At 48.8% G+C, this 18647-nt stretch overlaps 1 protein-coding gene across 1 annotated transcript in view; it reads right to left on the bottom strand.

The window, feature by feature from the left end:
* Nucleotides 1-18647, bottom strand: part of LOC144752244 (transcription initiation factor TFIID subunit 1-like) — a 303153-nt gene that overhangs the window by 146139 nt on the left and 138367 nt on the right. The window contains exons 21-22 of the mRNA XM_078640245.1: nt 12018-12140; nt 10957-11132 (exon numbers count right to left, since the gene is read on the bottom strand). Coding sequence (XP_078496371.1) covers nt 10957-11132; nt 12018-12140 — 299 coding nt within the window. The remainder of the gene's footprint in view (nt 1-10956; nt 11133-12017; nt 12141-18647) is intronic.

Genomic DNA, 18647 nt, shown 5'->3' with positions numbered 1-18647 from the left:
TAAAGCCTTCTCCCTCCCATGAGAGAATAAGCTGGGTGTCATCGGCGTAGTTGATCGTTGTTATCCCGAATGACTTAATTAACGTTATCAGTGGTTTAAGATACACGTTAAAAAGAATGGGGCTGATGGAAGAGCCCTGGGGAACTCCCTGAGGTACTGGGGCAAAAGCGGATTGGAAGGGAGGGAGGGAAACAGCCTGTCTTCTGTCCTGAAGGTAAGAATAAAACCACAACAGGGCCGTGCCCTCCACACCTGCCTCGCGGAGTCTGTCCAACAGCGTCCCGTGGTTGACCGTGTCGAATGCGGCAGACAGGTCCAGCAGTATCAGTGCTACTGACTGGCCCCTGTCTGCACGCATGCGAAGATCCTCCATGGCAGCTGGGTATTGGCAAATCAGGTTAGCTGAGGAAGCCAAACCCAAGACAGCATTTTCTACCCCTGGAGGGCATTATCAATTTGTGGTAATGCCCTTTGGACTGAAAAATGCACCTGCCACCTTCCAAAGGTTGGTGAATCAAGTCCTCACTGGGCTGGATGCCTTCTGTGCAGCTTATCTTGACGATATTGCTGTCTTTAGCTCCACCTGGGAGGATCACCTGGTCCACCTGAGGAAAGTGTTAGAGGCCCTGCAAAAGGCAGGCCTCACTATCAAGGCCACAAAGTGCCAGATAGGGCAGTCACAGGTTGTATACCTGGGCCACCTTGTAGGTGGAGGCCAGGTTCAGCCACTGGAGAGTAAGATACAGGCCATCAAGGACCGGACTCCTCCAATCACCCAGACTCAGGTTCGAGCTTTCTTGGGCCTGACTGGGTACTATAGGAAGTTTGTCAGAAATTATGGGTCCATAGTGACCCCCCTTAATGACCTGACAAGCAAGAAGATGCCAAAGAAAGTTCAGTGGACAGCAAGCTGTCAGAAAGCATTCAATGACCTAAAGCAGGCCATGTGCACAGCACCTATCCTCAAGAGTCCAGATTACTCCAAGCCATTCATTGTCCAAACAGATGCTTCTGAGTTGGGTGTGGGAGCTGTTCTGTCTCAACTGAATTTTGATGGTAATGATCAGCCTATTGCTTTCATTAGTAGAAGGTTGACACCCAGAGAGAAAAATTGGTCAGCTATTGAGAGGGAGGCCTTTGCTGTGGTCTGGGCCCTGAAGAAGCTGAGGGCCTACTTGTTTGGCACTCACTTCACCATTCAGACAGACCATAAGCCCCTCTTGTGGCTAAATCAGATGAAGGGTGAAAACCCCAAACTGCTTAGGTGGTCCATTTCCCTACAGGGGATGGATTTTACAGTGGAGCATAGACCTGGGACTGATCACAGCAATGCTGATGGGCTCTCCAGGTATTTCCACTTAGAGCAAGAAGACTCACCTGGTCAAGGTTAGTTTATTGTCCCAAAGTTTGGGGGGGGGTCATGTAGGAGAGTAGGGTCTGCAATCCTATGATCACCCAGATTTTTGCTTTTTGCTGCACTGGTTTACGACTTTCCCTGGCTGTGGGCCTGCTAATCAGACCCACAGCCTAGCTGTTCTCTCTATCCAAATTGTACTTAGGTACTGAATTGGCACTGGGCCCTCTCCAAGTCCCTGTACCCAGGGCTGAGGTGCACCCAGAAGTCTCCCAGGGGCTGAAGCATGTATTGTGCCACCCCTGGATTGACTAACTAAAACTGACACAACTGGCTGCACGACAGCTGGGGCAAGGTGGTGTACTCACCCTTTGCTTTAGATATAGTATACCTATATCTAACCCTAAAATGGACACACAGATCTCCTATCAGTCACTCCTATGGCAGGCCTTAACAATCCTGAAGGCAGAGTGCTTGGAATCGTGTGAGATGGTGCTCTGGCATGAGCTGAGCCTGTCTGCGGCTTTCGGGATCCATCCCTTAGCCGTTTCCATGATATCGCATACCATATACTCTTAAGTGCATTATAATCCTCGCGGTTATGTGCCAACTCTGGTATCGCTTTATCAAAACATGTCGAGTAAGGTGTCATACGAATTGGAATACTAACCCCTCGCCAATTCTGGCGACGGGGTTAGCATTCCACCCTTCTAGAGGGACACGACATGCATGTAACCTATAACCCGGTTAAAAGTCAGACAGAGCCTTAGCATCCACAAAATGGATGCTGCCACCGAGACACAAGTCTGCCCTCCTGCTGCTGGGAGTCCTCCCAGAGCAGGAGATAAGGACAAAGGGTTTCCTGCCAGGGGCGGTGCCAGCACCGTCCCAGACAGGGTTTTGTGTATTGTAGGTAGGCAGGGCTTTAGAGGAAGGTGACTGCAAGTGGCACCCCGGTGCTCACTGTGCATAGGCCGGCTGAAACCAGTTCCAGGGGCACTCCAGCCCCTGGCCTGGGGAAAAGCCCGCCAAGGAAGTGGGTGTAACCACCCCCCTCCTGGTCCCACCCATAGGGCAGGACCTAGTCGCGTGCCAGCCCCCTTTTACAGGATAAAGGTAGAGACTGGCCCCCTTCCAAATCAGATCATCTTTGAATCCTGAAACTACTTTCTGCGAAAGGAACTCAAGACTTCTTCCTAAGATTTCTCCCTTGTGACTAAGGAGTAGTCACCCTGCATCCGCAGGCACCATCTAAGAACACTGCGGTCTGCTGTAAGTCCTTCCTCCGGAATCCGACTGCCCAGCTCGACGAGAACCGGCTTCCCTGGCACCTCTGACCTCTACCCACCTCTACAGCCCAGCTGAGAACCGTGGGTGCGACGAGACCTCAAGGGACCGGCCATCTGCAAGACTGCACGACTTCTTTCCAGCAAGCCCGCCGAGTGAATTCCTGGTGAGTGCTTTGGGGTCCGAGAAGCCCCCACCCTGAGCAGCTCCAGCACCGAAGAGCAGCCCCCCAGCATCTCCACGATCTGCGTGGGGCCCTTCTGCTTTCCGCTGCTCACCGCGTTGTTTGGCTACTAGCCCGTTGGCTTGTGGCCTTCCTGACGACGCCCGACGACATTTCTGCTGCTGGTCTGGTTGCTCCAGACTGGCCCTTGCTCCCTTCCAGAAGAGGAGCACCCCGGACCCTCCTGGTCCACTCAAGACGCCATTTTGAGTCCACCGCGTGGGCTTGAATTAGCCAAGGCTTGTTGCCCAATCCTGGGTAACTTCGACGCCGACGACTTCATCCTTCGTGGGACAGCTCGCACCTCCATCCTGGTCGCCGACAACGCCTCCTGGTCCGAGAGACTGCAGAGCCCAGCAGCGCCCACTCACCTGACTGCGGTGACTTCGCCCGGTGCCATCCTGGTGCCCACTTAATCACTGGCTAGTGATTCAAGAACTTGGTCCCCTCTGCTTTCAGGTTTTCTTCTTCCTTGATCCAGGCTTGGATCCATCGAACTTTTCTTCACTGGTCGCCTGCCAGCAACTTCTTCCTTCCAGGCTCCTGGTCCGGCAACGAGATCCCCGACGTCTTTTCAGACCTATGCAGCTGCAGCCCCTGGGCTAGGTAACTTCGGCACTTCGGTGTCCCAGCATAGCCTCACTATCCTAGGGTCAGGATCCACTGTCGTTTTCTTCCTACCAGGTCGGGTTCGCCCGTGAACACTAACTTTGCCTTTACTAGCCTCCATAGACTTTGTCCCGCATGAGAGTGCACACTCTGCACCCGAGTCCCCTGGGTCTCCTAGTAGTAATCTAACGATTCCCTAGTCCAGTCCTAGCGATTCCAAAGCCTATTAGAACTGTTACTTACCTGCTAGTAATTCGCATTCCACTTTTTAAGTATATGGTTTTTCGTGCCCCTCGGGCATTTGTGTATAACGTGCTAACTTAAGTATTTTCGTAAGAGTTTTGTTGTGTGCCTAGCACCCTGTCCTCATAAAGAGTACAGGGTTGTTGTGATTCTAATAAATACACTGTTTATTTTCATAACACTTGTGTGGTGTCCTTTCACTGGGTGTTCAAGGGGTAATGTGATGGTAAAACAGCTGGCTTAACACGCCCTCTAGAGTCTTAGCCTTAGACTGCTCGTATCCATGCTACTAGGATAGCTGGTCTATAAGGTTGACTTACAACCAATCATCAATAAGGGTTGTTTGGACTGATATATAGTGATCACTAGAATAGTGAACACTGCACATCAGGCCAACTTCTCACACCTTGCCTGTGCCAGCACCTTCTCTATGGCACTTCTGGACAGCAACAGGTTCACCTTCTGTACAATGGTGAACAGATGCTCCTCTGGAATCTGTTCTGGCATTGGAGGGATATTAGTCAAGGAGGAAAGAATGGGTAGGCCATAACCATTATGAATAATTTGCAAGACCCATTTGCTGGAAGTGAATCAATGCCAACCCAGAAGAAAGCAATAGATCTAGCCTCTTCCTGGGTGTGCATAAGCCACTAAGTGCAAGCTAAAGCAGTTTACTGGCTGATATAGCAGCGGAGGAGCTGGAAGACTGGTGCCCCTGCTGACGGTTCAGCACCTGGGACCGGAAAACGAATGGGCTGTTGCGAAGACTGCCTTTGTCTAGAAACCAGTGCTATAGAGTAGCCATCAAATTGTCCAAAACTGGAATTGTGTTTGAGGAGACGGTCAGCCCCAAAGAACACCCTGCAGCTCTCGAAACCATTCGAAGGTAGAGCCCGCCGTGCCGGCCTTACCTCCAAAGAGACAGATCAAAGGGCATGCGGATCAGTGAAGCTTGCACATCACCAGAGAAGCCAGGCAATGCGTGCTATGCAGGCCAATATCGTTAACATACGAGCTGTGTCTGACCCCCCAAAGTATCATTCAGAACAGTCGGCAAGATTGTAGGAAGCTGGCTTTTTATGCGATATATCAATAATCTGATATAATGTGTAAAGAGTCCAGGGATTCCCTTACTAGGGGACAGGGGCTCCCAAAGTTCTCTGTTAGGGGGTAGTGTGGTCGAGCAGCCTTAGGTGTAGGACATTTGCAAATACACACAATGATCAATAAATGACAAAACGACTCAAAAAGGAGAGCCACAACAATTCATAAAAAGAGCAAGTATCTTTATACATGTTTAGGCACCAGAGAAAAATCGTTCAGTTAAGTACATTTTTTAATAAAAAATGTATTTCACTTTAAAAAGTGGACCCAATGCAATTCCAAGTTCAGCAATGTTATCCTATGGAACGAAGAACCCGTTCTGCAAACAGGTACAGTACATTGACTTACAGGCCCAATCTCCAGGAGTTAAGGTGAGTGGCGGTCAAGGTCCAAGGCAGCACCGTCAGTACACCACCTGTGTCGCAAGGGTGCAGGGTGCAAATCAGCGTCGGGAGCCAAATGTGTTTAAATGGGGCTCAGTCACTGTAAAAAGAGGCTGCGGGTTCTGGCTAGGAAGCCAGTCGGGCTGAACCAACAAATGGGCTCAGGCCTTTGTGATGTTCGGGTACGGGGAACACCTTTGGTACTCTTCTCCAAGGCCCAGGGGCGCCTGGTCCAGAGGTATCCTTAGACATCTGTTTTTTCTTACTGGAGCAGTCACAGTCGAGGGGGAGTGGCGGGCAGAGGCTGCAAGCGATGTTGGGGAATCAGGCTCTGGCGGGCTGGGGAACCTTGTTGGCACACTTCGGCACAGGCCGGAGGCGACGCGTGAAGTGGTTGCTTCAGATGTCGGGTTTTGGCAGTTCTTGAGGCCTCAGTGTCTTTTGCTTTGGAGTTCTTTGGACTGTTCACAGAAAGTCTTGAGTCTTTTTCGAAGGCAGGAAGTCCTCCTAAGCTTCTGGAGTCACAGCAGCAGGACAATTCATCTTTGGTGCCATTATCGACAAGGAATGCAGACAAACCGGCAGGGTTGGTACCTGGTCAGCTGCTACTTCTCTCTTCTCTGCTTTTGCGGCTCTTCATGTCCTCTCTCATTTTAGGTCATCAGGCTCTGCTTCTCTGGTGCCAGGGGCTCCACTAAATACAGAATTTTGGGGCCTTAGGGGAGTGTAGGGTAGTAGCCAATGGGCTACTGACCGATGTGGTCACTACTACCCCTATATGACCATTTCCTGTTGGAAGTGGGCATAACCCTGTCTAGAACAGAGTTCCTAGGTATGCCATCACAATGATGGCTACCTCTGAAAAATCGTGTTTACCTCGCAGTAGTCTACCTTAGGGATGGTAAAAGACAGGGGGTGACACGCATACTCTACCAGCTAACTTTCCCACCTGTCCAGTTGCCAAGGGGACTCTGGAAAGGGGGGTTTCCTTCCTCTCCTATGAGGGAAACCAGATTCGCATTTCAAAAGCGGTGGCTTCTTTGATGCTTACTAGCCCAAGGAGGCTAATCAGCAGGTCCTCCTGTGGGATGAGGTGTTACACCGTCTTCCTGGACAGGCCTTTTTCGGGGTCTCCAGAAAGCAAAACCCTCTCACGCTAGGAGGTCAGAACAGTGTCTCGGGTGGCAGGCTGCCAGTCAGCATGCACACTAGAGGCTGGTAGGTGTTCAGGGGGCACCTTTAAGGTGCCCTCTGGATGCATGTATTGATAAATCCAACACAGGCATCAGTGTGGCTTTACCAATACGAATTGTTTGATGCCAAGCATCCCTATCTTCAGTTAAGCCACGATGTAATGGTGGAACTTGTTTTCACCAGTGCAGGAAGCTGGGTATTTGTTGCAGAACACCGACACTTTTTGCCAGATTACCTAAGAACTTTGACTTGAGGTGCCCTGAGTCCCTGCCAATCAGGTTTCCAGAGCCTGTGTTCTTTCCCAAAACTGTACCTTTGTACCCCCAATTGGCACCTCTGGTCCTTGTAAATTCCTTGTAAAAGGTACAATGGGTACCAAGGGCACTGTGACCAGGGAAGGCTTCTAAGGGCTGCAGCACATTTTGTGCCACCCATAGAGGTCCTGTACCTTCACACACACACACACACACACACACACACTGCCATCACAACTTGCGTATTTTGGTGCAGAGAAAATTGAAGAGTCGACATGGCACACATACCTGTGTGCCATGCCGACATGGCACACATACCTGTGTGCCATGCCTGCAACCCACTGCCTATGGTATAGGTACCACACCTCAATAGGTGGGTGCGCTATACCACTAGTGAGGGTACAGTTGCGTGAGCACTGTGCCGCTACAGTGTCTAAGCCCATTCTTAGACATTCTAACTGGAGTAATGCTCCATGGACTATATGGCCTGGGAATTTGTCATTACTTACTCCACAGCACCATAATGGCTTTACTGAAATCTGGGAAGCTTGGTAGAGAACTTAATCTCAGCATAATAATCCCACACTGATACAAGTGTGGGATTTATTATACAGTACACTCGGAGGGTATCTTAGAGATGCTCCCTGAAAAAACCCCAGCCTCTGGTGGGTTCCCTGACTGGTACGCACCAGCCTGCCACCACGAGACATGTGTCTGGACCGCTAGGGTGAGAGCCTTCGCTTCCTGAGCCCAGAAACAAAGCCTTTCCTGGGTGGAGGAATTCACACCGCCCCCAGGCCAGGAAGAGCCATCTGTGGCAGGGGAGCTTCAAAGGCCTTATCGCCTTTGTAACGCCATCCCCAGTCTCTCCTGCTATCAGGAGCAGAACTCCTCCCTCTCTCCCCTCCTTTTCGGTGGGAAGACAGGTGGGAAACATTAGCACAGCCCAGAAGGTGTGCCCACCTCTGCCAACCTCATTCCTCGGGGGGGGGGGCAAGGTGAAGCCCACTCCTCAGTGCCCGCCATCTTGCAAATGGCAGCCACTCTCTGTAGGAAGCTGGCTCTGTATATACTATACCAAAATGAGGTATAGTGTGCAAAGAGTCCAGTGGAACCCCAAAGGTAGGCAGAGGTAAAAGTAGATAGCACCTCACTCTTTTCGTGGTAGTGTGGGGAGCAGTAAGGCTTTATCAGAGGGTAGTGTTATACAATTGTTGTACACACCCAGGCAGCAAATCATGTCACCCACTCAAAGACTGAACTCAGACCAATTTGTTTGTATAAAAGTTATTATTTAGTTATATTTATTTTCTAGAATCAAGCAAGCCTGGTACAGGTAAGTGTAAATAGGACTTTTCAAGGCAGGATGAACAATACAAGCAAGATGAATGAAAATGTCTTTGTTACAGGGTTGTAAATATTTTCAATACAGGGGAAATTACTTTACAGATTACTTTGGGGATTGTTTTTTCTACTCGGTGTCATACGATATATATATATATATATATATATTCCACTAGAAAAGGTAAGTAAAGCAGTTTTTAGTTATTTACAGTTTTTCAAGTTCTCATACAAAACCAACTCCACACTTTGGACAATTTTCAAGAAAAAACAGTCAATGTATTCCTATGGAGAAAGTGTGGTATTCTGGGGTTAGAAACAGGGTTCCCCAGGGTCAAGGATGCACTCTTGAAACACCCTCAGCGGCACTAAGGCAGCTGAATGCTGAGGCCCAATGTCATCTAATGGGGGATAAGGGGCCTCCGGTTGATGGCTGCTCACGAGCAACGAGGGTTGTGGGAGCAAAGCTGGCTCATGGTAAAGGGGGATCAAACGTAGCCCCCAAGTTACACCCGCAGCGATGCAGAGGCGGCTGGGTGCAGGGTGCTTTTTTGACGGCTTGAGCCCTGTTGATTTTAATGGGGCCGTGGGCGTTGGGTGCAGTGTGGTGCAGACTCACGGTTTCGGCTGGAGTCAGTCTGTTGGTGAGCAAATCTGGTGCTCACAAGCGACAAAATCTTTGGTTTGGAAGACAGAGCAGGTCCTTTGGGTTCTTGAGGCTGGTGGATACAGGACACACTGGGATTTTGCTGCAGCAGGTTCAAGGTACGGAGAAGCCGGTAGGGCTGAGGCCAAGTCAGTGTGCGTCCTCCTCTTCTTAGTTATAGCACAGCTTCTTCTGTCCTTCTTTTCTTCTGGTCGGTTCTTGTCTGAGAAGGCAAGTTTCAGGGTTGCCCCTAAATAGTAAATTTAGGGGCACTATAGGCAGGTAAAGATTGGGATCAATGGGTCCCTTCCTTGGGCGGGGTACACCCCCTATTATGCTACCCTCCAGTGGGAGGGTGGCATATGCTTCACTCTGGTTCACCTTGTGGCACAATAAGTGCTGCAGCCCTTAGAGGCTTTCCCTGGCCACTGTGCCCATGGTACCATTTACAAGGAACTGACCTGTGGCCAGAAATGCCAATTGGGTTTTGTTTTTAGTGAAGTTTTAGGGAAAGAACATAGGCCCTGGGTACCGGTTTGGCAGAAACCCAAGACTTACTCAGTCAAAGTACATCAGCAGTTTAGCAAAAAGTGGGGGCAACCATGGAAAAAGAGTGCACTTTCTTACACTCTCTAATCAGGATTAGGGATTGAGCGAAATCGTGCCTGTACTTTGTTCAATTACTCACTTATAATACACTTAGTGTAGGCCTCTGACTCCACCATTCTATGTTTTGTGTACTGTTTTTTGATTTGCTAAAGATAGTTTGGATATATCCTTCTGGACTAATCTTGTGCTTTTATAAAACTTTAAAAAATAAATGAAGTTGAAGTTCATTTCCTCCCAAGGGGTCATCATTATCAAGGGAAGCAGAAGAATGTTCGTCCAGTGCACACCGTACAGTAGGAGGAACAGCTACACAATTCCAGAAATGTTTCTGCATTCAAGATACCAACCAGTCACTAACCACAAGAGCTGGTGACCATCAGAACAAGTGTCACTAACCACAACAACTGGCAACCATCAGTGCAAGTGCCACTAACTACAACAGCTGGCGACCATCAGTGCAAGTGCCACTAACTACAACAGCTGGCGACCATCAGAACAAGTGTCACTAACCACAACAGCTGGCGACCATCAGTGCAAGTGCCACTAACCCTAACAGCTGGCGACCATCAGTGCAAGTGTCACTAACCACAACAGCTGGCGACCATCAGTGCAAGTGTCACTAACCACATCAGCTGGCGACCATCAGTGCAAGTGTCGTTAACCACATCAGCTGGCGACCATCAGTGCAAGTGTCACTAACCACAACAACTGGCGACCATCAGTGCAAGTGCCACTAACTACAACAGCTGGCGACCATCAGTGCAAGTGCCACTAACCCTAACAGCTGGCGACCATCAGTGCAAGTGTCACTAACCACAACAGCTGGCGACCATCAGTGCAAGTGCCACTAACTACAACAGCTGGCGACCATCAGAACAAGTGTCACTAACCACAACAGCTGGCGACCATCAGTGCAAGTGCCACTAACCCTAACAGCTGGCGACCATCAGTGCAAGTGTCACTAACCACAACAGCTGGCGACCATCAGTGCAAGTGTCACTAACCACATCAGCTGGCGACCATCAGTGCAAGTGTCGTTAACCACATCAGCTGGCGACCATCAGTGCAAGTGTCACTAACCACAACAACTGGCGACCATCAGTGCAAGTGCCACTAACTACAACAGCTGGCGACCATCAGTGCAAGTGCCACTAACCCTAACAGCTGGCGACCATCAGTGCAAGTGTCACTAACCACAACAGCTGGCGACCATCAGTGCAAGTGTCACTAACCACATCAGCTGGCGACCATCAGTGCAAGTGCCACTAACCACAACAGCTGGCGACCATCAGTGCAAGTGTCACTAACCACAACAGCTGGCGACCATCAGTGCAAGTGCCACTAACCACAACAGCTGGCGACCATCAGTGCAAGTGCCACTAACCACAATAGCTGGCGACCATCAGTGCAAGTGCCACTAACCACAACAGCTGGCGACCATCAGTGAAAGTGCCACTAACCACAACAGCTGGCGACCATCAGTGCAAGTGCCACTAACCACAACAGCTGGCGACCATCAGTTCAACCCCAGCAATTCAGATCTCATGGTTTCCTAGGCAGAAAATGTACATGAGCACTTCACACAGGAAACAGTCATTCCAACACGGCCGTCACTACACGTCATTTTACAACGCATATGCATTCACCACGCACGGATACCATATCTGCACTTCACACACAACTGTCCTCAAGACAGAGATCCAACGTACTTGTTCTGAAGATCGAAAATGCGCTGGCACTCCTCTTTGTATCGCTCCTGATGCTCCGCCACAGAAAACCGTGAACCACGAGCAAACTTGCTCATAGGGCCCTCGCCAGATCGAGCCTGCTCCGTGGACATGGTTCTCACAACGTCGATAACTTCCCAACGAGACAGCTTCTTTATCTACAATACACAAGAATAATATTCTGCTGACATATTTTATTTGAATAAATGCAAAGTAACTAAGTGATTAAGTGAGAGATAGTGCAAGGCTCAGAAGGGTCACAGAGAGCTCTTCTATGTTGTAACTCACAACACACAGTGCTCACTCATCACAGGGGTGTATTCCTCACACCTGTTAGAGGGGAGAGATGAGAACTGCAAACTCCCATCCCCAAACCTTCCACCACCTCATCTCGAGCTCAAACTCATGCAAGGTAGTAGAAATAGCAGTGAGTAAGCCTTTGATGTGCAGTTATTGGTGACTTTCTTGTTACGGCAATAACCACTGTCCCCAGCCCCCATCCCAAACATGTTTAGTAGGTTACCCACACCTGTTAGTGATCAGTCTTGTGTAACTGAATGGCCCTTATCCTCCTGAATGCTGCCAACAAATATATATTTTGTAAAGAAGAGTTCTGAACTTTATAAAAAAGTTAACTCCATTATTCACTCCATGAACTGAAAATAGCCACCAGCTACCACCGACAGAACTATAAGAACTAGAAAGCATGAATGTTTTTATAGCCATAAATTAATTATCTGGCAATGTAGCAGGATATATTTGTGCCACAAAGAAAGCATGATTGATCCCTTCATCAGCAGCTGCATGAAGGAGAAGAGACTGGAGGAGAAGTAGCAAAAGGAAGTTGGAGATGGGTATGGAGGAAAGAAGTGAGGGGTTTCGGTGTGTGATAGAAAGAGACAGTGGTTGTGAGAGTGTGCGTGTACACATGTTACTTACGCTTCTGCACAATTACAGTAACATGTTACTGGAAGAAGTATTTTGAAGAAACAGAGGTACAGTTTGAGGTTTGCTCAAACGAGGACTGCAGACTGAATACACACCTCTTCCTCGGGGACTCCAAACTTCCTCAGCAGCTGCTTTGCATTTTTCAAGGAGAGACGGCGGAGGTCAGCGTCAGTGCCAGTGACTGTCTTCTTCGCCGGCTGAGGCTCCTTGTCGTCTTGCTAAGCACAGGGAAATAACAAGTGTCTTTAAAGTATGTTCTGGAAAGACGTTAGGACAACCGTTTCACAACTTCCTACACACAATGACATGTGATGTGCCTTCTTCGGGTAATATTCTGACAATACTAATTCCAGAAAGTAGAAGGATTTTAATCAACGTAACTAGCGCTCATGACCTCCCCTCTCAAAACCCACATCTTGCGAGGGCTTCAGATACACTTCCATGGTGTCACTACTCACTGAATGACCTCTCAACACAGTCAAATGAATCTGCAGGTCTGCATCTGCAGTTGATGTCTGCATTGCACCATTAGAAGTCACAATCCACAGCCGAGAGTAGTGCATCACTCACACAGCTCTGACAGGCAGTAGGTGTCTGCACCTGGAAACACTGCGAGCAGCTCACCATGGTCTTAGAAAAGGAGCAGGTAAACAGCGGACATCTCACTCCCCGTGGTATGAACCTGAACCCAACTCAAAGCTGGAACTAAAGGCACACAAAGGAAGGATAACGCCATCTCTATTACGAGTCCTAAGGCCTGATTTGGAGTTTGGAGGATGTACTACGCCACAAACATGACCGACATCCTGTCCATCTTACTACAAGTGCAGTAGCACATCATGAACTTGTAATAAGGCGGACAGGACATCAGTCATGTGTGTGATGGAGTAAACCACTCGTCAAGCTCTAAATCAGGCCCCTAGTCCCAAGGCACCATCTTATTACCAGGCCTGTGCATACTCTGCCAAGCTGCTCTAGAGCAAGCGCCTGTAAAGACTTAAAAAATAATAATAATGTATTTATTAATTCATTAACTTAGAAATGGTTAAAGTATTCCAGTAAGAAATGTTGTAAATGAAATCACAGGTGGAACATAAAAAATACAACAGGATGACATAAGATGAGCAGTAACGAAGAGGATCAAAAAGGTGTCATAGGAAAGTGTGGGCCGAAAATGCCTCAATCTACCACAATATAGAGGCAGCAATGTACTCATTGTCAATGAATGAAGGCAACAGAAGGCAGCTAACGCTCACTTCCTTTCACCACCAGGAAATGACTTTTCAGGGTTTTTTGTAAAGTCCTGAATCGAGATGCAAGCTTGAACACCGGGGAAGTCCTGGAGGTAAAGTAAGCAGCATCTGGATGCAATGAACAGATGTTTGGGTGTATTTAGGAGATTTTGATAGGTAGATTTTAGGCTGTGGGCAGGAGTTTTGTGAGTTAGGCAGCCGAAAGAGTGCTTCAGGTATACGTGAAGAGTAGCTTAAAATACCAATACGAGTTTGTATTTTGTTTGCAGTTTTATATAGCACGAAATTGGCCAAAGGGTGCCAGAGCATTTTATAAAAGCACTAGATTACATTACTGGAGGTAATCGATCTGGATAAATTAGTCTGCAAAACAACCTTGTCTGCGTCAGCAGATTATGGCTTCCTGGTTCTGGGCCATCAGCTCAAATGCCTTATGCAGGAGATTGACGAGAACATGAGGCCAACATCATTCTGACCAGGGAGACTGAAAGCATCAGGTCAAATAGAACAAGCACTGGCAATGCAATAGGTCTCGCATTACGGAAAGTTTGAGCTATTGGCATTTCAAATAATAATGCAACACCAATAGCTCACACCTTCAGTAATACGAGACTTATTGCATTGCAAATACTTGTTACTTTTGTTAAAAGTATCTGATTTAGATAATCTGGTCACAATAGCCTCATGTTATGTTATGTTATGTTACGTCTATTTATTGTGCGCACAGATACTCCAGCCAAGGAGCGTCCTGGCGCAGAGACAAGGTAGCCCGTAACACAACGAGAGGCTAAGAACAGAAACTAAGAAGCAGCTAGAACAAGAAGGTTTTTATAGCCTTCCGAAAAGTCAGAAGGTCCTCCAGCAAGCGGATTTCAACAGGGAGGGAGTTCCATGCTGACGCAGCCATTACCCTAAACGAGCGGCCTCCCATGCGGCTAAGCCTGAATCTGGGAACCACCGCAAGGGCCAGACCTTGAGAGCGGAGGCAGCGGGCAGGGACATAGAAAGACAGACAACTCGACAGGATTTCCGGGCCTGTACCTCTCAAGATTTTAAAAGCAAGGCACAAGACCTTGAAGAGGATGCGCTTCCTAACCGGGAGCCAGTGTAGGGAGCGAAGGACACCTGTCACTGAGCAGAATCTGGGCAAACCAACAATCGCCCTCGCCGCAGCATTCTGAACCCGTTGTAAACGGGTTAGTTCAGCCTGGTTGGCCCCAGCCAGGAGAGAGCTGGCGTAATCCAGGCGAGAGATGATAGTGGCCTGGATCACCAGCTGCCTGGTCGGGGCATCAAAGAACTTGAGAACAGGTCTCAAGCCCCTCAGGAGACCGAAACAGCAGGCCGCAGTTCTTTTAGTATGGCCTATAAAGGAGAGGCCCACATCCAGCCATACCCCCAGATTTTTCACTTCCGATACCGGGATCGGAGTAGGACCCAACTCTGGGGGCCACCAGTGGTCACCCCACAGCTCCACTCCCTTCCCGACGACCATCACCTCTGTTTTAGTGGCGTTTAGCTGAAGGCAATTGCCTGTCAGCCAGCTAGCCACCGCCTTCAGTCTGGACTGAAACCTGGGGGCCTCAATTTCCGCATCCCCGCTGAGAGTAACCGCCAGCTGAGTGTCGTCGGCATATGAGACCATAGTGAGGCCCCACTGCCTAGCGACATCAGCCAGCGGTCTCACGTATAGATTGAACAACGTGGGACTCAGCGAGGACCCTTGCGGAACCCCCATGGCCAGTGGTTGGTAGTTGGACTTGAAGGGAGGGATGGCAACACAGAAGGAGCGGTCGTCTAAAAAGGAGCGGAACCAATGCAACACCTGACCGCCAATACCAGTCTCCTCGAGTCGACGCAGGAGGATGCTGTGGTCTACCGTATCAAAGGCGGCGCTAAGGTCTAACAAAATAAGCGCCGCCGTTTGACCAGCATCCAACCTTGCCCGAAGATGTTCCACCATCACAAGTAACGCAGTTTCCGTACTGTGCCCAGCACGGAATCCGTTTTGTGTGGGGTCGAGGGCATTGGTCCGAGTCAGATGTTCAGACAGGGCCAAGTTGACGTGGGCTTCAGTAATCTTGGCTGGCCAGGGCAGCAGCGAGATGGGGCGATAGCTTTCAGGCTTAGAGGGGTCCAGGGTGGGCTTTTTAATAATCGGGGACACCACGGCTTGTTTCCACTTAGATGGTACAATTCCCGTTTCCAAGGAGAGATTGACAAGGGAACATACAGCTGTACGCCCCATAAAAGCTTGGTCTCGGAAGAGAGCAGGCCTTACTGGGTCAGATGGAGACCCAGACTTAACTTGCAGTGCACGTTTGTCAAAACCATCCAAGGTAAGGGGGGGGAAAACAAGCAGTGTGGTCTGATGGTGAACCCCATTAATACTTTCCGCAGTGGACCCTATGCTAGGGAATGTCCTATATATAACTTGGACCTTCCCCAAAAAGTAAGATGCAAGGGATTCACAATGGGAAAGGGAGCTTACGGTCGTAGTGGTAGTCCGCTTCGCCGTGAGTTCTTTTACGGCCTTGAAAATAGCTTTTGACGGATTCGGGCTGTTCCGGAATTCGGTGGCATAGAAAGCCGCACGAGCTCGGCAGATAGCTCGATGGTAGAGCTTAACGGACCTGGCATATGCAGCTTTTAGATCAGCCCCATAGGTTTTCCTCCAGGCCCTCTCTGCTCGTCTACAGGCACCCTTTAGGGCCCGGAGAGTGCCATCGTACCAGGGGCTCGACTCTCTGGGATTGATTTTAGTAGAGACGATAGGTATCAGAGAGTCCAAGGCCCTAGTTATCCATGAACAGAAGAGGTCATACCCCCTTTCCACATCCGTCAAAAGACCCAGCGGCTCCTCTGATAGAAGACGATGAAAGTCCTCTAACCTAAGCTTTTTCCAAGCCCTCTTCTGAACCCGTCTAGCCGTAAAGGTGGAAGGAGTGGCCGAAACCGGGCAGGAAATGGACACCAAGAAGTGGTCTGTCCATTCCACCGGAGAGACAGACGTAACTAGAATCCCCAACAGACCCCTGGCCTTTCTGGCAGAGCAGGCAGGTCTCACGATTTATTCCTACGCTGATGACACGCAAGTCATCTATTCACTCTCCACCAACAAAAATTCTTCTTCCTCGTCTCTTCAAAATGGACTCCGACAAATATCTGCATGGATGCATGATCACAAATTAAAATTAAACGGGGACAAAACGGAACTGCTTCTGTTTGGTCAAGACATCTCGTTATGGGGCCCACAGCACTGGCCTCCGGAGATGGGTCCTCTTCCTACTCCAACTACGAATGCTCGTAATCTTGGAGTCCTCCTCGACAACCAATTGCCCTTTAAGCAGCATGTCGTGAAAGTCTCCGCCACCTGTACCACCATCATCAGGTGGCTGAGGAAAATCAAGTGGATGCTGCCTGCTGACACCCTGAGGACGGTAGTCCAGGCTCTTGTCATCTCACGCCTGGACTACGGGAACATCTTACTCTTGGGTGCCAGTAAGGAGGTAACTAGGAAATACCAGGTGGTACAAAATATGGCGGTTCGCCTTATTTGTAACCTTCCTGTTAGAACTTCGACCTCGTCTCATATGCGCAACTTGCATTGGCTGCGTATTGAGAACAGGATTAAATTCAAGGCGTTGTGTCTTATGCACAAAATCCTGATTGGAACAGCCCCCAACTATTTATCTGTTTTAGTGCAGCGTTATGTTCCATCTCGCGCACTTAGGTCCTCTACCCAAAATAAAGTGAAAGTACCGCGAATCAAGAGAGCCAAAATGGGAGGTCGGTCATTTTCCTTGCTAGCCCCCTCTCTTTGGAACTCCTTACCTCTATCTCTACGATCGGAAAAGTGTTTCCTGACCTTCCGTAAGGGTATCAAGACCTGGCTATTTGATATGTAAGTTGCTGCCCTTTTGCCCCCCTTACCTTGTGTCTACTTTAGCGCCGGGAAACCTCCGGGTAGCTGCGCGCTTAACCAAGTGTAATTATAAATAAATAAATAAAATTGGTGAACAGGGGATCCAGAATATGCCCGCCCAGGTGGGTAGGCTGGGAAACCATCTGGAGGAGTTGAAAGGCCTCAAGGTCAGTAGAGATGGAACGCACTGTCAGGCCAGAGAGGGTGTCGAAATGCAGGTTTAGATCACCCATGATAGAAAAGTTGGCACAGTCGGCAACCAAAGGGCCAACAATATCAGGGAAAGCATTTCTGAACGCCACATCACTGCCGGGTGGGCGATAAACGACCATCCCGGACAGGGTGAACTCAGGGCTGACAGAGACCTTGAACATGGCACTTTCACATCCAGAGATGTTTAAGGCACTCCAGACGCAAGGGTAGATGGTTTTTACCACTAGCGCGATACCCCCACCCCTAGACAGCCTATTCAGAGTGTACATAGAATAGCCGGGTGGGCAGGCTAGATTGGTAATAGCGGTATCAGCGTCATGGCAAAGCTCTGCAGAGGGACACGAGGGCTGACATTTTGATGTTGAAACCATATTTCACATGGAAATTTTACATATTTTTGATATTGCACACCTCCCTGTGAAAAAAAGTTTTTATACTAATGCATTTTGTTAAAAAGCACCCAAATGCAATAAACACACACACACATCACCCCCCCAATAAAATATTAGTAGATATGCTACAAACCATATAGTATTGTTAGGAAAAATGCCAAATGCGTCATGAAATTACTTATTAGGGTTTTGGTGACATTAACAAATCAAAACGTCTTCAGCTTTATCATTACATTATTATCACTAGGATATTAATTGTATTTTAAAGCATGGCTGAGACACAAATAAGTACACGATTTTTTATAATTATTTAAAAAATGCAAAGGACAGGCAACTCAGTGAAGGTGCTATATTTGGGAAGATGGCTGTTTGGTATGTAGGGTAGTTATTGACATAACCCTGCACGCTCAACAGAAGCTCAGGAATGCCAGGCTGTTGTAATTAAGAGTCAGAAGTGTTCCCAACTAGGAGCTCAGAGCCCTGAGTGATCTTCGGCTGGCTTCAGCCTTCTGATCTGTTTGACCTTTCTAATTAACTAAGTTCTCTGTGAAGAACCATTAACATCAATTCCAGCAGAATGCAGAGACACCAGTCAGACTGACGGCACGGATGTGCCTGTGTGTGTGCGAAGTGTTACTTCAACCCAGTACTGCTTGTCTGAGACACTAGAGTGGAAACTGACACATCTAAAGCTAGCTGAAACAAGCTCGGGTGTTGTGTGCGCGCGCTGAAAGAAAAAAAAAGCATGCGAGTGGTGCGCGTGCAAAAGTAAAAAAAAACAAGCAATGGCCGCGCGGCCATGAAACTGACACAGCCGCGCGGCACGAAAGTCAGATGGCTGCTGTGCATATCGCGCGCGCTTGTGCGGGTGACAGCAAGCTGGTGGCCGGCAAAAGTAGCACTTTTAAAAGCCAGCTACTAAATTTCTCGCCAGAGCAGCGC

This window comes from Lissotriton helveticus, chromosome 4_2, assembly GCF_964261635.1.
Source record: "Lissotriton helveticus chromosome 4_2, aLisHel1.1, whole genome shotgun sequence".
In the NCBI taxonomy this organism is placed as follows: Eukaryota; Metazoa; Chordata; class Amphibia; order Caudata; family Salamandridae; genus Lissotriton; species Lissotriton helveticus.
Note: the sequence above shows the minus strand (reverse complement) of the source record. Positions and strands in the feature narration are given on the sequence as shown.